This window comes from Polyergus mexicanus, unplaced genomic scaffold, assembly GCF_030449975.1.
Source record: "Polyergus mexicanus isolate NDT 795.1 unplaced genomic scaffold, iyPolMexi1.0 SCAF_25, whole genome shotgun sequence".
Lineage (NCBI taxonomy): Eukaryota > Metazoa > Arthropoda > Insecta > Hymenoptera > Formicidae > Polyergus > Polyergus mexicanus.
Window position 1 is genome coordinate 3059175 of NW_027223345.1, and position 21874 is coordinate 3081048.

At 43.1% G+C, this 21874-nt stretch overlaps 3 protein-coding genes and 1 pseudogene across 3 annotated transcripts; 2 read left to right on the plus strand and 2 right to left on the minus strand.

The window, feature by feature from the left end:
- Window positions 1–4537: 4537 nt before the first annotated feature.
- Window positions 4538–5345, minus strand: LOC138943195 (uncharacterized). The gene has a single exon (XM_070313789.1). The coding sequence runs from the start codon at window positions 5318–5320 to the stop codon at window positions 4538–4540; it is 783 nt and encodes a 260-aa protein (XP_070169890.1). The 5' UTR covers window positions 5321–5345.
- Window positions 5346–14775: 9430 nt separating this feature from the next.
- On the plus strand, window positions 14776–17337 carry LOC138943173 (uncharacterized; annotated as a pseudogene).
- LOC138943189 (uncharacterized) lies at window positions 17321–18119 on the plus strand. Its single transcript, XM_070313777.1, has one exon. The coding sequence runs from the start codon at window positions 17337–17339 to the stop codon at window positions 18117–18119; it is 783 nt and encodes a 260-aa protein (XP_070169878.1). The 5' UTR covers window positions 17321–17336.
- A 2163-nt stretch (window positions 18120–20282) lies between these two features.
- On the minus strand, window positions 20283–21401 carry LOC138943174 (uncharacterized). Its single transcript, XM_070313757.1, has one exon. It carries the CDS (start codon window positions 21399–21401, stop codon window positions 20283–20285), a length of 1119 nt encoding a protein of 372 aa, XP_070169858.1.
- Between the last annotated feature and the right edge of the window lie 473 nt (window positions 21402–21874).

A 21874-nucleotide genomic window follows, 5' to 3' on the forward strand; every position in this document is an offset into this window, starting at 1 on the left:
TTCGCAACGATGCGTTTTCGCGCTCTCTCGGCGAGTATCTTGTCAGCCGCGTGTCTCTCGGTGAGATCGTTGCTCCGGGAGTACGCTATATCGTGCTCGTAGCACGCCGCGTCCAATGGATTTATACCCCGATTACCTCTCGCCAATCGTTTTTCCAAATGAGTGCCCGGACCGCAAAACTGATAGCCGGGAATATGTAACTCGAAAGGAAGTGCGTTTATCGCACGATTTAAGAAACCACAACCTCTTATAATTTTTGCTGGCATTTGTCACAATTTTTTATTAACGGTGCTGGACCGTCGATGTGCGTTCGCTGCCACGGTTGATTGTAATGTTCGTAACAGCGCCGATATTGTTGAACCTCTGAGTCAGCTTTTATATGTTCGGGAAGCTTGTCCCACATGTAGTGGACGTGATCGCCGCACATTCGCAGCAGAACGACTTTCGGCACAAATTGTAACTGTTCGGCGCTCAAATTGTAAATATCGGAAGGTCTCAACAGCAGCACGAACATTTTTGTTACTGAGCGATTTGCGGTTCCGCGCATCTATAAATAGGCGTTCGATCCAGCATTCCTCAGTCGGCAGTGTGAAAATGAAATTCGTGCGACAACCTTTGGTGATACGCGTGACGAATTGCGACGACAGATTACGATCGATGGGGGACAACGCGGAGATGCGCAAGCATGGTACGATGCTACCGACTACTATACGCGCGATCGTTTGTGGCCCCTCGAATTGCGGTAAAACCAACGTTCTAATAAGCCTGCTGGAAAGTCCGCACGGTGTACGTTTCGAAAACGTGTACGTGTACTCAAAGTCGTTGCAACAACCAAAATATCGATATCTGGAGAATTTGCTGACATCGATCGATGAAATCGGCTACTTCACATTCTCCAACAACAGTGACGTCATTCCGCCGAGCGAGGCGCGTCCAAACTCGATCTTCGTGTTCGATGACGTGGCATGCGATAAGCAAAATGCGGTGAGAGAGTACTTTTCAATGGGTCGACACTCGAGCGTCGACTGCTTTTATCTCTGCCAGACGTACGCGAGAATACCTAAACATCTGATACGCGACAACGCGAACCTGCTGATCTTGTTCAAACAGGATGGTACCAACCTGAAACACGTGTACAACGATCACGTGAATACCGACATGCCGTACGATGAATTTTGCGCGTTGTGTCGCGATTGTTGGCAGCGCAAGTACGGATTCGTAGTAATAGACTAGACAAGGACAGTTCGCTCAACGATGGTCGATACAGAAAAGGATTTAACGTGTTCGCGATACCGCAAAACGATTAGTCGTTGTCGATACTTCGTCGGGGTGAAACGTGAAAGAGAGATTGACATTTTTGTTTTTCCGCGATGGCTGCGATCGATAAGAACGAGGATATTCGCGAGCGCGAGAAGATTGCGAGGGCAATTGTGAAAACTAGCGAATCGATTCGCAAGAAACATCGCGCTTTGAAGACCGGTAAGATCGAGGAGGATATCGTGTTGGATAGACGCTTTAGACTTCTCATCGAGCCGTTACAAAAGATCGTCGACAACTCTAGCTCGATCGCGGTGAAGAACGAACCTGCGAGTAACACCAACGCGGGGATCGAAGCGTTGTCCATCCCGAAGCGCGAGAAGGATGATGATGATGATGATGATGTGCCACCGCAAAAGAGAAAACGATCAAACGTCAGGTCGGATCGCTCACCGACACCGCATAAATCGAAACGATCGGACGCTCCACTGGATGTACCGCTGATAACCTCTACACCGTCTGCGTCAATGAGAACTATACAACCTACGATGCCCGAATTATTCACGAGCCAGGATGTTTTTGAAACCACGGACGACTCGCTCATGACATCCGTTCGAAATCAGTTGCAAACACCGGAAGGTCAAGAAACATTGCGAGATCAATTAGGTCCACTGGGTCAAAGGTACATCTGGCCTATCTTGAGCGGCGATCAAGAGAGCGGTATAGACAACGTGTACGGTGTTTATCTCGGCAAGAATGGAATGATGTTCGGTAATAAACGTTTTGACGTGGACAACGCGGATAGCATAATTATCGATGGCATACGATACGTCGGCACACCTGGTCTTTACGAGTTGATCTTTAAGAAATTTCCCGATGACGTCATCTATACGGAGGATGATAAGCAAACGTACAAGAGCATGCTGTTGACGACGAGCGCGCATAAACGCAATCACGATGCACACGGTCGATTACTGAGTAACAGGGGATACAAGTACAAAGAAATAATCGCAAAGTTGATACCGATCGAACCCAAAAGAACAAAATCTGGAAAGGGATTATTCGCGCCTCGCGAAATGACGCTAACCGATAACAAGATTGACTACGTGCACTGGGACGATCCCAACGAGCTGGTGGATCGTCTACGATTGCTGGATGCTTCGCACCAAGCGGGTCACAACGGTCACGACAACGAGATTTTGTCGATCATCGAGGAACTTCGCGAGCCGGCATTATTATAAATTAAACGGTGTCTCGACAAAACTAATCAATCGATCGACCGACATCGCTCGCATCGATGATGCATATCAACAAATTTGGGATGTCCGAGCAGAGTAACGACGTGACGAACGTCATTTCGTACCGTCGATGGAGTGGATTAATGAAAAGTTTCGTGCGCGATAACGCTCTGTGTCGCACCGTTACGGACTTTGACGCGAGGTCGCGCAAGATTCGTCGTGTAGCGCAACCTGTGGCTAATACCGACGTCGTCAACAAACTGTACGTGGATCATTGCGTTAAAACGTTGAGAAATCAACTGAAAGAGTCAGACGAGAAGCTTGCTGCGTTCGAGAAAAACGTGCGTGCGATACAGACTCTGATAAACGAGCTTCGGCATGCGAATATTGCTAGATTAGAAACGCCAACGAACGACGACGAAACGTCAACGAACGCTAACGAAACGTCAACGAACGCTAACGAAACGTCAACGAAACGACAACGAAACGTCAACGAAACGCCAACGAACGACGACGAAACGTCAACAAACATCAACGAAACGTCAACGAACGCTAACGAAACGCCAACAAAACGCCAACGAACGACAACGAAACGACGACGAAACGCCAACGAAACGCTAACAAACGACAACGAAACGTCAACAACAATGGACAGCAACAAACGGATCAAGAACGACTACGAACGGCTATCGAACGGCAACGAATGGTAGCGGATGATAAAGAACGACTATTGAATGACAATAAACGGAAATAAACGACTATTAAATGGTTAAAAAAAAAAAAGGTAAAAGATATAAATCATAATGTAATTTCTTTGCACATATTATTACGCGCCGACTAGCCGTACCACTAAAAACATGACATCGTTAAAATCCAACGGACGTAAAAATATCGAGAAGCTACGACTCGTCGAGGAACTGCATGCTTCGGCGAGAAGAAATTTTCCCCGAAGACGCGTCATAGTGCGGGGTTACGATGATCTGTGGCAAGCTGACATCGTCGAGATGCGTACGTACTCTCGTTTCAACAAAGGTTACCACTACATACTCACCGTCATCGATGTGCTGAGCAAGTACGCGTGGGCCGTACCGCTCAAGAGTAAAGGCGGAAGTGAGACGGCTGATGCTATCGCTGAGATAATTCGAGATAGTAAGAGACGCCCGAAAAACATGCAAACCGATATGGGAAAGGAATTTTACAACATCGACGTACAACGTCTCATAAGAAAACACGACATCAATCATTATTCCACGTATTCGGTGTTGAAGGCATCGGTTGTCGAACGATTTAATCGCACGTTAAAGAATGACATGTGGAAAATGTTTACGCTGAACGGAACTTACAAGTGGGTTGACGCGTTGCCGCGACTCGTGTCGGATTACAACGCGCGCAAGCATCGCACTATCGGTATGAGACCTATCGATGTTACCCCCGCGATAGCCGATAAACTTTTAAATACAGTATACAGCAACGTAAAGATTGCGGCACCAGCAAGATTTAAAGTAGGTAACCCGGTACGCGTTAGCAAGTATAAGACGATCTTCGAGAAGGGTTACACACCAAATTGGACCACCGAGGTGTTTAAGATTATTAAAGTGCAGCGTACTAATCCCGTAACCTATCTACTCGAGGACTATCGCGGAAAATCTATTGCTGGAGCATTCTACGAATACGAGTTGCATCGCGCGACTTATCCGGACGTGTATCTCGTGGAGAAAGTACTGCGCAGGAAAGGTGACGAGGTTTACGTGAAATGGCTGGGATTCGATGGATCGCACAACTCTTGGATACACAAGGACAATGTGATTTAATTCATACAAATTGTATTTTATTTTAAACATATAAAAATATGAAATACATATAAAGTATCTGAAATATGTAAAATATATACAACATATAAAATATATGTAAGATATATTCAGCATGTAAAATATAAAATATAAAAGAAAGATAGAATTATATTTATTTTGTTTTCCCGACACACACACACACACACACACACACACACACACACACACACACACACACATATATACATTATATTATAAGGGTATTCGGAAATGTCCCCACGGTAGCGTGTCGGTCGAATCAGGTACGATATATCGCTTGTCGTCGTACGGACTCAGAGCAATTTTTGTCTCGCTGATTGTATACACTTCGTGCAATTTGGATCTTATGCAAGACTGTCGTCGAGTCATCTCAATTTCATCGCGCAGACACCGCGTGTAATCGTCGAACGTTATCGTTCTCGCTACGACGTTACTCTTGACGCCTTTAACCTTTTTTGTATCTTTTTTATTATCTACTCGCAATGCATACATTTTTGCTCTAAGCCCGACAAATTCAGTCATGATCGCACCATTATTCTCGTCCTTCATCAAACCCGGCACTTTCTTGTTCTCGAGCGGTATACCGTACGCATTGTTAACCGGATAATCGCTCGTGTCGAATTTAGCAATATCGCGTTTCATGTTCTTGTACACATCCTCGCACTCGATGTGATAAATTAAACTATCTGTATCGGTGTACATTATTTTACATTTCTCTCGATATACCGGTACCATGTATTCGTGATGAAATTCATACAAACATGTTTTAGAAATGTCGAGGATGCACATGCCGACGTAGATCGGTTTATTGAATTTTATCTCGAATTTGCGCAATTCGACAGCGATCAAATTTTCCGAAAAGACGCTCCTGCTGTGAAAATTTGGTTTCGCGATCATCGCCTCCGCGCCATATCGTCCATCCCACTTTGTTAATAATTTTACATCGACCTGATTGCGCACGTTTTCCATAGTTTTACCGAATACCGCGTTGTTCATTAACTTGTACAGATTTTTCTCGAAATCGTTTGTCGCGCGCGTTCTAAACCGGGTGTTGAGTTCGATGTAATCGCGGAGCCATGCGGATTGAACGAATTGCAATACGCGATGTATCTTTGCGACGCGAAGACCGTGACGTGTGCATTGTTGTAGGTTGCGATAGTGTATGACATAACGCTTCTTATCGTATAAGGTTGCGAGGAGTTTGTCTTGCCGCTTGCCGGGCGGCTTATCGCGCGTCGGACAGAACGGTAGGTCAGCGTGCGCATCGTGAAGATGTTGCGGATACTCTAGATCAACCTCGAGAATATAACCTATGGGCGAATCCGAAGCGATTGCGCTAACGTCAAAGTCAGATATATCGTCGACCCATCGAAATTCGGCATAGGGCAGCGGTTGACACATCGCCCAACCGTACAAGTTGTTTACATCGAAATACATCATGTACGATGACGGTTTCGATGGATCGTAAGACTGCGTGTACTTGTTATTGGCTCGCGCGTATCTGCCGGAACATTGACTCAGGCCACCGCGTATTCCCCGTTCGATAAACATAACCATATCGATATCAGTAAGTAATTCGAACGTAATATTCGTATGTTTTAACATGGCGTCCCACGTGTATCCGGGAAGAGTATAATAATACGCGGGGTCGAGCCCATAACTCTCGATACATTTGTCGCGGAAATTTTCAAAAATATCTGCCAATAACAAGACATCCGTTTTTAAATACAGATCGCTGTATTCGCCCAAGGTTCGTAGGGAGAACCGCCTCCAGACGTTTTCAGCGTGCGCGTAATCGCTCTCGGATACAGTGTCACCGGTCAAAGAACTGTAAAATGATTCGCGCGGTGGTAAACATGTATCGTGCAACCTATCGACACAGTCAATGTATTCGTATGGGAAAATACCTTTTCGCGTCAATAAATTGAACTCTTCAATTGATAAATTTTGAAATTCCGATTTTAAAATTTGAAGTTTATCATTATTTAAAAACGATGCCAATTTTTCGAGACTAGTACTGAGAAATTTGTATGAATCGATGAACCGTAACTTTATATCGTTTCGCCAATCTGATTTTTCAACGGTATCTTTAACTTTAACATGTTTCGTGAATGAAATATACTTTTCTTTTGTTATCGGTAGTACGTCGATCGAGCCTTCGAACGCGGTAGCTATTTCTTTGATGATAAAATGTGAATCGTAACCGGATAAATTGTGAAATACTATGGGAATGCAAAAAGAGTCTTTATAATTTAAATTGCAGTTTGAATGCGCGGGACCTCGATACCGCCCGGTAAGATGGCAATGATCGCGTACGCGTGTATCGTCTTGCGCGAACGGTTTTTCGCAAATGTGACAGTGTGTCGCGCTGTGAAATTTTTCCCGCTCATCTCGCGTTAAATTTACCATGGGGACATTCATGGTTAAAATAGTTTTTACGCGTTGCGCTAAATTTTTTAATTTTTCTACGAACCACGAAACGCAATCGGTACTACGGCGAGAATGATACGCGGATAACGATTCGTCGTACGAACAATGTACATAATAAGCTACGCTAAATTCTTGATGATGCTGAAACGTGTACGTAGACGTCCTCGGATCACCGTCGGTCTTCCTCAGCACGCACTCCAAGTCGGCGTATACGACGAAGGGAAGTCGCTCCTTTCTGTTGTAGTTGTTGAACGCGAGCCACTTGTCTTTATCGCTCGGTAACCGGATGGCGCACTCGTTCATTTCTCGACAATCTACAATGTGCGACTGCAACTTGTCGTCCGATCCAAAATAGTGTAAACATCTGTAAAAAAAAAATGGAAATAATTAATTTTTCTATCGTATATATATATATATATATATATATATATTGCATTTTTATTAAATATACGTACCGATCGCAGATATATTTTTGGCCATTACGTTTGCTCAGTTGCGAGCTCACGAGGCGAGATAAATTCTTGATCCACGCGAAATGTCCGAGGTCTTGCGAATCTTGTATATACAACAAGTTGACGTGTCTATCCTTCTTTTGCTCGCTCAGACGTATCGGGATAATGTTATTCTCTTTCTCTTTCTCGATGCAGTATACATTTATCGAAATGTCGTTATAAAGTTCAAATTTTTTAATTTGACTCAATGTCATCGGAAATTCAACGTTCTGGAGATTTAGCACTGTCATATAATGTGGATACGAAGACTCCCGACCTACGTCTCGTGCAGCTGGATACAAAGCAGCGACCACTGCCCACGCGAAACACGCATTGTCTTTGGATTGCACGTTTATTACCGCTCTCTTCATTGTTATTTCTCGCGGTAATTTAATATGACACCCCGCGCGCATTGGATTATATTTATTTATATTTACAGTTAAATCGAGAATTCGCGACAATGCCCACCCGCTATCGCGTTCTTGAAATTCTTCGAGCGAGGCAAGCGTGGACTCGACGACGCGTCGCTCGTACCACTCGTGTAAATCGGATGTGCGAAAGAGTTCACAGTTTCTCGTATTTACACTTTTATTTGCCCGTTTATCACCCGACACGAATTCACCATTGAACACAGTGTTCACTTTCACATTAAAGTGTTTTTTCAGCACATTTTTCACGTGTTCGAGCACAATGTCTTTGGCGTTCTCGAGAAATTGACGAGGCTCGATGTGATTATAATTTATAACCGCACCAGTCAATATACGGCTCTCAAACGCCGTATCAATCTCCCGCCAAATGAGTCTTTCCGCGGTATTGCAATCACCACTGTAATTACCACCACTATATATAAATTGTCTCTCTAATCGAGTCCTCGCACCCTCGAGTCGTGTGATTCTGGCCACCAAAGATTGCCGAACTCCGATCGAGAGCCGCGGACGCTTGATACGACTGGATTCCTCGAGCTGTTTGATAAATTCTTCGCATCGCTGCGCCCATGCAAAATACTCGCCCAAAGTGGCGACTTGATGCGACAGCTCCAACAAGTCACGTTCAGTCTGCTCGGAGTTTTCCATGTTTTTTTTTTTGTTTTACTGTGTACAAATCGGACATATGTTGCACGGCATTACCTGATATAATGCTTGTCTGCAATTGGAGCAGGATCGACCACTTATTACGTCGTACAGTTCAGTTACATGCTTCCGAACAGCATACATGTATCCATAGTCAGTGTCTGCTATAGCTATCATACACGAAGCACATACAGCATAATCACTACCCGTAGAATAATAAAAGTATATGGCACAAAATTTTACGTCCGTTCAACGCAATAATTTCTGAATGAAACACTGTCTTCTCAACAATTTCCGTGAGGTCCTCGCTTTGATCGCTGTTGTAATCACTGTCGTCTGATAATGCGTGATCTTCATCAGACGACTCGTCTAGTATTGCCTCAAAATTATTTATTTCCATCCTTCGCAGATTGGCAGAGTGTCAAAATCTGGTCGCCGTTGAACATTTGACACACACAAAAATTATAAAGAATCCACTATACTTTTTAAACGTAAAATCTGATCGCCGTCGAACACTTGGAACACAAAACTTTTTTAACCGATGTATACACTTTCAAATCGTGTACTTCTATAATTTTGACACCCTTCGTTCTTCATTTATATATATTTCATCTATCACCTTTAAACGGCTCTTCTTAGAAAAATTGCGTGGGAGTAAGGTCTCTCTAAGGTTTAACGAATTGGACTTGTGCATAAGTGGGGATCTTCCAACTTTAATAAGTTAAAAATCATGCCAGTGTTCTCATTAGACGGAGTGTTTCTCCTACTTTTCGTATTTTACTCGTAGTGATCGTCGATTGGTGAGTTTGGATATCGGTTCGAGGGTTCCTTCGCACGTGATCATGTTAGAGAAAATTCTATTTTCTTATGAGAAAGGAAAGAAGGAAGCACAGAAATAATCGACATTTTTAAAATCTAATAATAATATGGGTATTTCGTTAGAAGAATTTTATAATCTAGTCGGTATCTTTTAGTTTTCTACCAAAAAATTCCACTTTCTCTTCCAAAGGGACTCGGGCGCTTTGGCGTTCGTATCACGCGATAGTTTTAATATCTATTGATATGTACATATGTTGATCGATTGAGAATCGGAAAGAAATATAGAAGAGAGTATAGAAAGTGTTAAAAAAGTAATGAATTTCATGTATATATCAAATATATTTTTATGTTTAACATATTCAAATCTTATTTGATTTTTATTATTGTGCTATACATGAAAGCAACATTATATCTTGCGAGACGCTATTTGTTCATAATATAATATAAATATAATAACCCGCCTTTGTAATACACCGCGCCGATTCGGCCGCACGTGCAATCTTGCGAGACACTATTTGTTTGTAATATAATATAAATATAATATAATAATATATGTATACTGTCATATTTTTTAAATAATCAAACATTAATACTGATAAATAATATTTATCAAATAGCATAGAAAAATGTGATAAATATAGATACAAGCATTTATCACAAATCAATAGAAATGCTATATTTATTAAGTAAAGGAAAAGGAAGACTTTGGACGAATGATTGTTCCTTATCGGCTTTCACCCGCGTGATATCATTCCCCCGCGGCACCAAAATCCCCCTCCGCCCGCGTGACGTCATGCCCCCTCGCCCGCAAGGTTTCCCCTCGACCCGCATTCCCCTCGGAGGACCTGCGTTAGAACTCTCCTAGTTCTACTACTCTTTTTGTTTTATGCCGCAGTTGTTGCGAAACATTTTCGCAGGTGCCCTGTACACATGACGATGCTCGTGAACGCGAATTCGAAGATACGTGGGTGACCTGCGAATTACGCAAGGCCAACGGAAAGGGTTATCTCGTGACAGCTGTAAGCGAGATTTGGCAATATAAAGTTAGCCAATTCGATCATACGACACGTCAAGGCGGATTGTTCACCGAATATATAAATACATTCTTGCAGCTTAAACAAGAAGCCAGTGGATGGCCGTGTGAATGCGGGGAAAACGACGACGATGCTAAAGAACGATAACTGAGGGAGTACGAGAAAACCGAAAGTATCGTTCTTGATAAACGTAACGTCACTCGGAATCCCGGTTTACGTTCTGTCGCGAAGCTGTGCTTAAATTCTTTTTGGGGAAAATTCGGTCAGCGATCCAATTTACCAAATACCGAAGTCGTGAGAACGCTTCAGCGTTTTGCGACATTGATGATGAGTGTTGAGCACGAGATAACCGGCATATTACCCGTAAACGACGAGGTAATATATCTTTCGTGGCGATTGCGACAAGACGCTGTCATTCCCCCATCGATAACGAATGTTGTAATAGCTGCATATACGACGGCGCAGACGCGTTTAAAATTATATTCTTATTTAGAGCGATTAGATCGTCGCGTTTTGTATTATGATACGGATTCATGTATTTACGTGAGTAGCGGTGACCCGAACGTATGAACCACGTACGGGAAATTTTCTAGGCGATATGACGGACGAGCTTGAAAGTTACGGCCGCGGTAGCTATATCGAGACGTTCGTATCTGGTGGCCCTAAATTTTATGCGTACATTGTTCGTGCACCGGACGGACGAACACACGAATGCTGCAAAGTGAAGGGCATAACCTTAAATTTTGAAAACTCTCAACTAATCAATTTTCTTAGTATTAGAAATTTGATGTAAGCTAAAGAAAGGGTACGGGAAAATGAAGAAAATGAGGAAGAATCGGCTGGAACTTCGATAAACTTACGGTTTAAAGCAATTTGGCGTACTGTGTTTCATGAGCTGGTACCACTCTATGAAACTGAAGTATGTGCTCCTGTATTGATGAAACGTAAATTTATCAATAGTCATTGTTCGTTACCATACGGCTATGTAGCAGAACGATAATTTTTCTTCTCTGTTTTCTCAACTCTCGTTTTTAAAGTTGCAATATAACGAATTCACGTATTTTCCCTCGTGCTAAGAGATAATCTTTTTTGCTACGCAATATAGTTATATTTAATTGTAAATAAGAATTTTTATTGTACAAATATTTTTATGTAAAATAATTTTTTATTGTACAAAGCATAATATTCTTATGTAAGAAATATAAATAAATATAAATAAAACTGTTTTTAAAATAATGCTACGTAAAAACATTTTCTCTTTTCCTATCCTTTCTTCCCGACGTCTCCGTGACGTCATAGTCTCCGTCCTAAGACTCCGTGTCAAACAGTCTCAGGTACCCGTATTTCATGACCCTTTCTATCCTCTCCAGCGATGACGTTACCGAACGTCTACCTGCCTAGTGCACCTCGGCCGCCCAGTCAACCCTACCCGTACATGTACGCACGTGTTCAGCCCCGACGTATCAATTACTTTATTCTAGCAGTACCTTATCCGATTTTGTATTTTCACAAAGAGGTCGGAGGAGAGGATGAAATATACCGTACATTTCTCGGTTTTTCCGTAGGGGTGGTGAAGCGGAGATGCGTATACTGCACGATATCTCCATCCTCGGTAGTCGCCATCTTGCCGATTCTTACACACGTATTATTTTGCCGCGATTTTCCCTCTCACTCAGAAACATGCTCCTCATCCAATCAAACTGCCGGCAACTATAGGGAAGCCAATCAGAGCGTAGGGTCCCCTATGCCGGAGGACTACTCTCTACAAATACTACATCTAATCCTTATTCTAATAAGATTTCAGCTAGCCCAGCATACTAGGACCCTGTCTGGAAATGTGGAGGACCCACGTTCGAACCCCGAGAATTTCCACTCGCCCGGAAAAAAATAAAAAAAATAAAAAATTTAAAAGGAAAAAATTTTAAATTTAAAATAAAAAAATAAAAAATTGTCTCGTAGACGTCCACGCATCTCCTCCTCCTTTTTTTTAAATAATAAAAATTGTCTCGTAGACGTCCACGAGGCCCCTCTTTTTTCCATAGGTATCTGTGGTGGGCGTGGCCAGACAGGCACACAGCAGGGGGTCGGCGGCAGTGGCCGAGGAGTGGGGGTTTGTTGTGTCTCGCTATAGTGGCCCCTATACTACTTACCGCTTATAAGCACTACATATTAATAATATTTGTATATTGCGCTTTAATTTGTTTAATAAAAAATTAAAATAAATTCTGACAATAAAAACAAAATAAAATATGACAATAAAATAAAAAATTAAAATGATTTCTGATACACAATAATCTATACAAATTGAAATCTTGTTTACAATATTACTCGTAGAAGCTCTTTTGTATAATTTCACAGGAAGATGTCGAATCGAGGATTTATCGTCGTAGAATTCTCCGATGGTATCCCCAAGTAATACCCAAAATTTGGTTACAAAGTGAGGATGTATGCAAATATCCTTCACATTTCAAAACGGATTTAAGACTGCGAAAGGCAATTGAAAGAGAGGAAATACCAAATTTTGATTGGCCTTCCTTTAAAATTAATCGGATTTTTGGCGAGTATTGTAAGTATTTCAATAAAATAGCTTTTATTGCTGTTAAGTTTTACCTATTCATAATACTAAATGTTTATAACATTTTCAGCGTCCTTACAGAAGGCTGATGCGAAAGCAGAAAAGGTCTTATACACGTCAGATATGGATACTGAGAAAGAAACTAAATCTTATAGAAAATATAGAGCGAGGAAAGTTTTATCTTCATCCGAAAGCGAAGAAGAGTCATGCACAAGTGCAATTTTGCCACCTGCTCCATGTCCTCCTGCAAAACGTAATTATAAACAATTCTAATCGCGTATATATATATAAAATTCATATATATCTCTCTTATATTTTAACATTATATTTTATTTTATCAATATGAAAGGTCAACGACTGTGCAATACAAACGAAACAGTACAATGTGAAAGTGCATCCATTACACGTTCTTGGGATTCTGCAAAAAAATGCACACGCATGCACCATTTATTATATATATATATATATTTGAAATAAATGGTGTACATATAGAAATTTTGCAACTGTAATAGAGTTTAGCAATTGTGTATTGTGAGCAAATTTAGCAATTGTAAGGCTTTTATTTATACGTGTTAAATTGTTTTCTATACAAATTTAAAAATAATAGGTATTACAACTTTTACCTATTTCTAAAATTTTTAATAAAATCTATTATTATTATTATTTTTTTATAGTTTTATATAACTTTTATATAATAGATATGCAAGTAGTTATTATAGGCTGGTTCTAACTCAGGTCCTCTGAGGAGGGTGAGGGGCGAGGGGAAACCGGCGCGGGGGAATGACGTCACGCGGGCGGAGGGGGATTTTGGCGGCGCGGGGGAATGACGTCACGCGGGGGGGGGGGCTTATCGCGGGAGCATAAACAGCGCGGTGTATTACAAAGAATGAGTGTCGATGTCCGGCTGCTCGAGAATTTGTAAACATTATAAACAAATATCATCTCACACTGCACTATTGCACGTGCGGCATTGTTGAATTTCGTAGAAAGATGATAAGGCTAGTGCCGATGTCTGGCTGCTATAATTTATTATAAACAAAATAAAACCATCGCGGTGGTCTCTTCATCTTTTTTTTCCAGGAAGAGCCGCTCACGCACTATTGCGCGTAACATTAAAATTAGATGATAAGGCGAGCGCCGATGTCCGGCTGCTATAATTCGCGTCGGGACATGTTTATCGGTGTACTTAAAGGCGGGTGTCGATGTCTGAAAAATAAGGCAAGCGCTGATTTCCGGTTGCTCGAGAATTTATAAATAATATAAACAAGATAGAACCATCGCGGTGCTCTCTTCATCTTTTTTCCAGGAAGAGCCGTTTATCGTATCGCTTGTCGGAATACGTTTCGCGATACCATAACGCGATAGATTAAAAATATATAATGAAGAACGAAGGGTGTCAAAAACTCAGTATGCGATTTGAAAGCTTACGGTCCGTATATCGACTGAAAGAGGTACAGCGGGTACTTGTAAATTTTTATGATTGAGATATACGACGTGATAAGTGGCCGGTCCTGCTCCAATTGCAGACTTCCGATGTATCAGATCTTTCCGTGCAATATGTGCCCAATTTGCACACAGTAAAAAAAAACATTGGCATAAAAAGTGTGAAAAATAATAATAATAAAAACATGGAAAACACCGAGCAAACCGAACGCGACCTGTGGAGCTGTCGCGTCGAGTCGCTACCTTGGGCGAGTATTTCGCGTGGGCGCAGCGATGCGAGGAATTTATCAAACAACTCGAAGAACACAGTCGTGTCAAGCGTCCGCGACTCTCGATCGGAGTTCGACAATCTTTGGTGGCTAGAATCGCGCGACTCGAGGGTGCGAGGACTCGCTTAGAGAGACGGTTTATACACAGCAGTGGTGATTACAGTGGTGACAATACCGCGGAAAGACTCGTTTGGCGAGAGATCGATACCGCGTTCGAAAACCGTATACTGACCGGTGCGGTGATTAACGCAGATTATATCGAACCGCGACAATTTCTCGAAGACGCCAAAGACATCGTGCTCGAACACGTGCAAAAAGTTATGGAAAGACATAATAACGTGAAAGTGAACACTGTGTTCAACGGTGAATTCGTGTCGGGTGATAAGAGCGCAAATAAAAGTGTAAATACCAGAAACTATGAACTCTTTCGTACGTCCGATTTACACGAGTGGTACGAGCGACGCGTCGTCGAGTCCACGCTTGCCTCGCTCGAAGAATTTCAAGAACGCGATAGCGGGTGGGCGTTGTCGCGAATTCTCGATTTAACTGTAAATATAAATAAATATAATCCAATGCGCGCGGGATGTCATATTAAATTACCGCGAGAAATAACACACAATGAAGAGAGCGGTAATAAACGTGCAATCCAAAGACAATACGTGTTTCGCGTGGGCGGTGGTCGCCGCTCTACATCCAGCCGAAGATCATGTTTATCGGGAATCTTCGTATCCACATTATACGACAGTGTTAAATCTCCAAGACATTGAGTTTCCGATGACATTGAGTCAAATTAAAAAATTTGAACTTCACAACAACATTTCGATAAATGTATACTGCATCGAGAAAGAAAACAACATTGTCCCGATACGTCTAGCGAACAAAAGAAGGACAGACACGTCAACTTGCTGTACATGCAAGATTCGCAAGACGTTGGACCTTTTGCGTGGATCAAGAATTTATCTCGCCTCGTGAGCTCACAATTGAGTTGTAGCAAACGCAGACAATATATCTGCGATCGGTACGTATATTTAATAAAAATGCAATATATAAAATATACGAAAGAAAAATTAATTATTTCTTTTTTTACAGATGTTTACACTATTTTAGATCGGACGATAAGTTGCAGTCGCACATTGTAGATTGCCGAGAAATGAACGAGTGCGCTATCCGGTTACCGAGCGATAAAGACAAGTGGCTCGCGTTCAACAACTACAACAGAAAGGAGCGACTTCCCTTCGTCGTATACGCCGACTTGGAGTGCGTGCTGAGGAAGACCGACGGTGATCCGATGGCGCCTACGTACACGTTTCAGCATCATCAAGTATTTAGCGTAGCTTATTATGTACATTGTTCGTACGACGAATCGTTATCCGCGTATCATTCTCACCGTAGTACCGATTGCGTTTCGTGGTTCGTGGAAAAATTAAAAAATTTAGCGCAACGCGTAAAGATTATTTTAACCACGAATGTCCTCATGATAAATTTAACGCGAGATGAGCGGGAAAAGTTTCACAGCGCGACACACTGTCATATTTGCGAAAAACCGTTCGCGCAAGACGACACGCGCATACGCGATCATTGTCATCTTACCGGGCGGTATCGAGGTCCCGCGCATTCAAACTGCAATTTAAATTATAAAGACTCTTCTTGCATTCCCATAGTATTTCACAATTTATCCGGTTACGATTCACATTTTATCATCGAGGAAATAGCTACCGCGTTCGAAGGCTCGATCAACGTACTACCGATAACGAAAGAAAAGTATATTTCATTCACGAAACACGTTAAAGATACCGCCGAAAAATCAGATTGGCGAAGCGACATAAAGTTACGGTTTATCGATTCGTACAAATTTCTCAGTACTAGTCTCGAAAAATTAACATCGTTTCTAAATAACGATAAACTTCAAATTTTAAAATCGAAATTTCAAAATTTATCGATCGAAGAGTTCAATTTATTGACGCGAAAAGGTGTCTTTCCATACGAATACATTGACTGTGTCGATAGGTTGCACGATACGTGTTTACCACCGCGCGAATCATTTTATAGTTCCTTGATCGGTGACACCGTATCCGAGAGCGACTACGCGCACGCCGAAAACGTTTGGAAGCGGTTCTCCGTTCGAAAGCTAGGCGAATACAGCGACTTGTATTTAAAAACAGATGTCTTGTTATTGGCCGACGTTTTTGAAAATTTTCGCAACAAATGTATCGAGGGTTACGGGCTCGACCCTGCGTATTATTATACTCTTCCCGGATACACGTGGGATGCGATGCTAAAACATACGAATATTACGTTCGAATTACTTACTGATATCGATATGGTTATGTTTATCGAACGGGGAATACGCGGTGGCCTGAGCCAATGTTTCGGCAGATACGCGCGAGCCAATAACAAGTACATGCCGTCTTACGACCCATCGAAACCATCGTCGTACATGATGTATTTCGATGTAAACAACTTGTACGGTTGGGCAATGTGTCAACCGTTGCCCTATGCCGATTTTCGATGGGTCTACGACATCTCTGACTTTGACGTTAGCGCGATCGCTTCGGATTCAACCACAGGTTATATTCTCGAGGTCGATCTGGAGTATCAGCAACATCTTCACGACGCGCACGCTGATCTACCGTTCTGTCCAACGCGCGATAAGCCGCCTGGCAAGCGGCAGGATAAGCTCCTCGCAACTTTATACGATAAGAAGCGTTACGTCATACACTATAACAACCTGCAGCAATGCACGCGTCACGGCCTTCGCATCGCAAAGATACATCGCGTATTGCAATTCGCTCAATCCGCATGGCTCCGCGATTACATCGAACTCAACACCCGGTTTAGAACGCGCGCGACAAACGATTTCGAGAAAAATTTATACAAGTTAATGAACAACGCGGTATTCGGAAAAACTATGGAAAACGTGCGCAATCACGTCGATGTAAAATTATTAACAAAGTGGGACGGGCGATACGGCGCGGAGGCGATGATCGCGAAACCAAATTTTCATAGCAGAAGCGTCTTTTCGGAAAATTTGGTCGCCGTTGAACTGCGCAACCTCGAGGTGAAATTCAATAAACCGATCTATGTCGGTATGTGTATACTCGATATATCGAAAGTGTGTTTATACGAATTTCACCACGAGTACATGTTACCGTTATATCGCAAAAATTGTAAAATAATGTACACCGATACAGACAGTTTGATTTATCACATCGAGTGCGAGGATGTGTACGAGAATATGAAACGCGATATCGCTAGATTCGACACGAGCGATTATCCGGCTAACAACGCGTACGGTATACCGCTCGAGAACAAGAAAGTGCCGGGTTTGATGAAGGACGAGAATAACGGTGCGATCATGACTGAATTTGTCGGGCTTAGAGCAAAAATGTACGCGTTGCGAGTAAATAATAAAAAGGATACAAAAAAGGTTAAAGGTGTCAAGCGTAACGTCGTAGCGAGAACGATAACGTTCGACGATTACACGCGGTGTCTGCGCGATGAAATTGAAATGACCCGACAACAATCCTGCATAAGATCAAAATTGCATGAAGTGTACACAATCAGCGAGACAAAAATCGCTCTGAGTCCGTACGACGACAAGCGATATATCGTACCTGATTCGACCGACACCCTACCGTGGGGACATTACCGGATACCCTTATAATGTAATGTAATGTAATGTAATGTATGTATATGTATGTATGTATGTAATGTATATATGTATGTATGTATGTATGTAATGTATATATGTATGTATGTATGTATGTATGTATGTAATGTATGTATGTATGTATGTATGTATGTATGTATAAGGAAAACAAAAGAAATATATATATTCCTATCTTTCTTTTTTCTTTTTTATATTTCATATTTTATATGCTGTATACATCTTACATATATTTTTTATATTTCAGATACTTTATATGTATTTCATATTCTTTATATGTTAAAAATAAAATACAGTTTGTACGAATTAAACCACATTGTCCTTGTGTATCCAAGAGTTGTGCGATCCATCGAATCCCAACCATTTGACGTAAACCTCGTCACCTCTCCTGCGCAGTACTTTCTCCACGAGATACACGTCCGGATAAGTCGCGCGACGCAACTCGTACTCGTAGAACGCTCCAGCGACAGATTTTTTGCGATAGTCCTCGAGTAGATAGGTTACGGGATTAGTACGTTGCACTTTAACGATCTTAAACACTTCGGTGGTCCAGTTTGGCGTGTAACCCTTCTCGAAGATCGTCTTGTACTTGCTAACGCGTACCGGGTCACCTACTTTGAACTTTGCCGGACCCGCGATCTTTATCGCGCTGTACACAGTATCCAAGAGTTTTTCGGCGATCGCGGGGGTAACGTCGGCGGGTCGCATACCGATCGTTCGATGCTTGCGCGCGTTGTAATCCGATACGAGTCGCGGCAACGCGTCGACCCACTTGTAAGTTCCGTTGAGCGTAAACATCTTCCACATATCGTTCTTTAACGTACGATTGAATCGTTCGACGACCAATGCCTTCAACACCGAATACGTGGAATAATGATTGATGCCGTGTTTCTTCACGAGACGTTGCACGTTGGCGTTGTAAAATTCCTTCCCCATATCGGTTTGCATATTTTTCGGACGCCTCTCGCTATTTCGAATTATCTCTGCGATAGCGTCAGCCGTCTCGCTTCCACCTTTATCCTTGAGCGGTACGGCCCACGCGTACTTGTTCAACACATCGATGACGGTGAGTATGTAGTGGTACCCTCTGTTGAAACGAGAGTACGGACGCATCTCGACGATGTCGGCTTGCCACAGGTCATCGTAACCCCGCACTACGACGCGTCTTCGGGGAAAATTTCTTCTCGCCGAAGCATGCAGTTCCTCGACGAGTCGTAGCTTCTCGATATTTTTACGTACGTGGGATTTTAACGATGTCATGTTTTTAGCGGTGCGGCTAGTCGGCGCGTAATAATACGTGTAAAGAAATTACATTATAATTTATATTTCTACTTTTAACTTTTAACCACTCAATAACCGTTTATTCCCGGTCATCGTCTTTCAATAGTGGTTCTTTGTCATCCGTCATTCGTCGCCGTTCGATAGCCGTTCGTAGCCGTTCCTGACCCGTTCGGTAGCCGTTCCTAATTCGTTCGCAGCCGTTCCTGAACCGTTCCTGAGCCTTTAGATAACCGTCCGACAACCGTTCCTGAACCGTTCGACCGTCCTTCAACCGTTCGTAGCCGTTCGTGAACCGTCCGTAGCTGTCCGTGAACCGTTTCTTGTCGTCCATTGTCGTTCGTTGACGTTTTGTTGACGTTTCGTTGTCGTTCGTTGACGTTTCGTTGACGTTTTGTCGTCGTTTTGTTGTCGTTCGTTGACGTTTCGTTAGTGTTTGTTGACGTTTCGTTAACGTTTCGTCGTCGTTTCGTTGTCGTTCGTTGACGTTTCTAATCTAGCGATATTCGCATGCTGAAGCTCGTTTACCACAATCTGTAACGCTCGCACGTCTTTCTCTAACGCTGCAAGCTTCTCGTCTAACTCTTTCAGCTGATTTCTCAACGTTTTAACGCATTGATCCACGTACAGTTTGTTGATGGCGTCGGTATCAGCCACAGGTTGCGCTACACGACGAATCTTGCGCGACCTCGCGTCAAAGTCCGTAACGGTGCGACACAGAGCGTTATCGCGCACGAAATTTCTCATTAATCCGTTCCATCGACGATACGAAATGGCATTCGTCGCGTCATTGCTCTGCTCGGACACTCCAAATTTGTTGATGCGCATCATCGATGCGAGAGACGTCGGACGATCGATTGATTAGTTTTGCCGAGATACCGCTTAATTTATAATAATACCGGCTTCGCGAAGTTCCTCGATGATCGATAGGATCTCGTTGTCGTGGCCGTTGTGGCCCGCTTGGTGCGAAGCGTCGAGCAATCGTAAACGAACCACCAGCTCGTTGGGATCGTCCCAGTGCACGTAGTCGATCTTGTTGTCGGTTAGCGTCATCGCGCGAAGCGCGAATAATCCCTTTCCAGATTTTGTTTTTTTGGGTTCGATCGGTATCAGCTTTGCGATTATTTCTTTGTACTTGTATCCCCTGTTGCCCATTAATCGACCCTGCGCATCGTGATTGCGTTTATGCGCGTTCGTCGTCAACAGCATACTCTTGTACGTTTGCTTGTCATCCTCCGTATAGATGACGTCATCGGGGACTTTTTTGAAGATCAACTCGTAAAGACCAGGTGTGCCGACGTATCGTACGCCGTCGATAATTATGTTATCCGCGTTGTCCACGTCAAAACGTTTATTACCGAACATCATTCCATCGTTGTCGAAATAAACACCGTACACGGTGTCAATACCGCTCTCTCGATCGCCGCTCAGGACAGGCCAGACGTACCTCCGACCCAGCGGACCTAACTGATCTCGCAACGTTTCTCGGCCTTCCAGTGTTTGCAACTGATTTCGGACGTATGTCACGAGCGAGTCGTCCATGGTTTCGAAAACATCCTCGTTCGCGAGTAATTCGGACATCGTAGGTTGTACGGTTCTCATTGACGCTGATGGTGTAGAGGTTATCGGCGGTACATCCAGTAGAGGGTCCGACCGTTTCGATTTATGCGGTGCTGGTGAGCGATCCGACCTGAAGTTGGATCGTTTTCTTTTTTGCGGTGTCGCATCACCTTTCTCGCGCTTCGGGATTGATAACGCTTCGATCCCTGCGTCGGTGTTACTCCCCGGCTCGTTCTTCACCGCGATCGAGCTAGAGTTGTCGACGATCTTTTGTAGCGGCTCGATGAGAGGTCTAAAGCGCCTGTCCAACACGATATCCTCATCGATCTTACCGGTCTTCAAAGCGCGATGTTTCTTGCGAATCGATTCGCTCGTTTTCACAATTGCCCTCGCAATCTTCTCGTGCTCGCGAATATCCTCGCTCTTATCGATCGCAGCCATCGCGGAAAAGCAAAAAAAATGTCAATCTCTCTCTCTCTCTTACATTTCACCTCCGACGAAGTATCGGCAACGACTAATCGTTTTGCGGTATCGCGAACACGTTAAATCTTTTTCTGTATCGCCCATCGTTGAGCGAACTGTCCTTATCTATCACTACGAATCCATACTTGCATTGCCAACAATCGCGACACAACGCGCAAAATTCATCGTACGGCATGTCGGTATTCACGTGATCGTTGTACACGTGTTTCAGGTTGGTACCATCCTGTTTGAACAGGATCAGCAGGTTCGCGTTGTCGCGTATCAGATGTTTAGGTATTCTCGCGTACGTCTGACAGAGATAAAAGCAGTCGACGCTCGAGTGCCGGCCCATTGAGAAGTACTCTCTCACAGCATCTTGCTTATCACATGCCACGTCATCGAACACAAAGATCGAGTTTGGACGCGCCTCGCTCGGCGGAATGACGTCACTG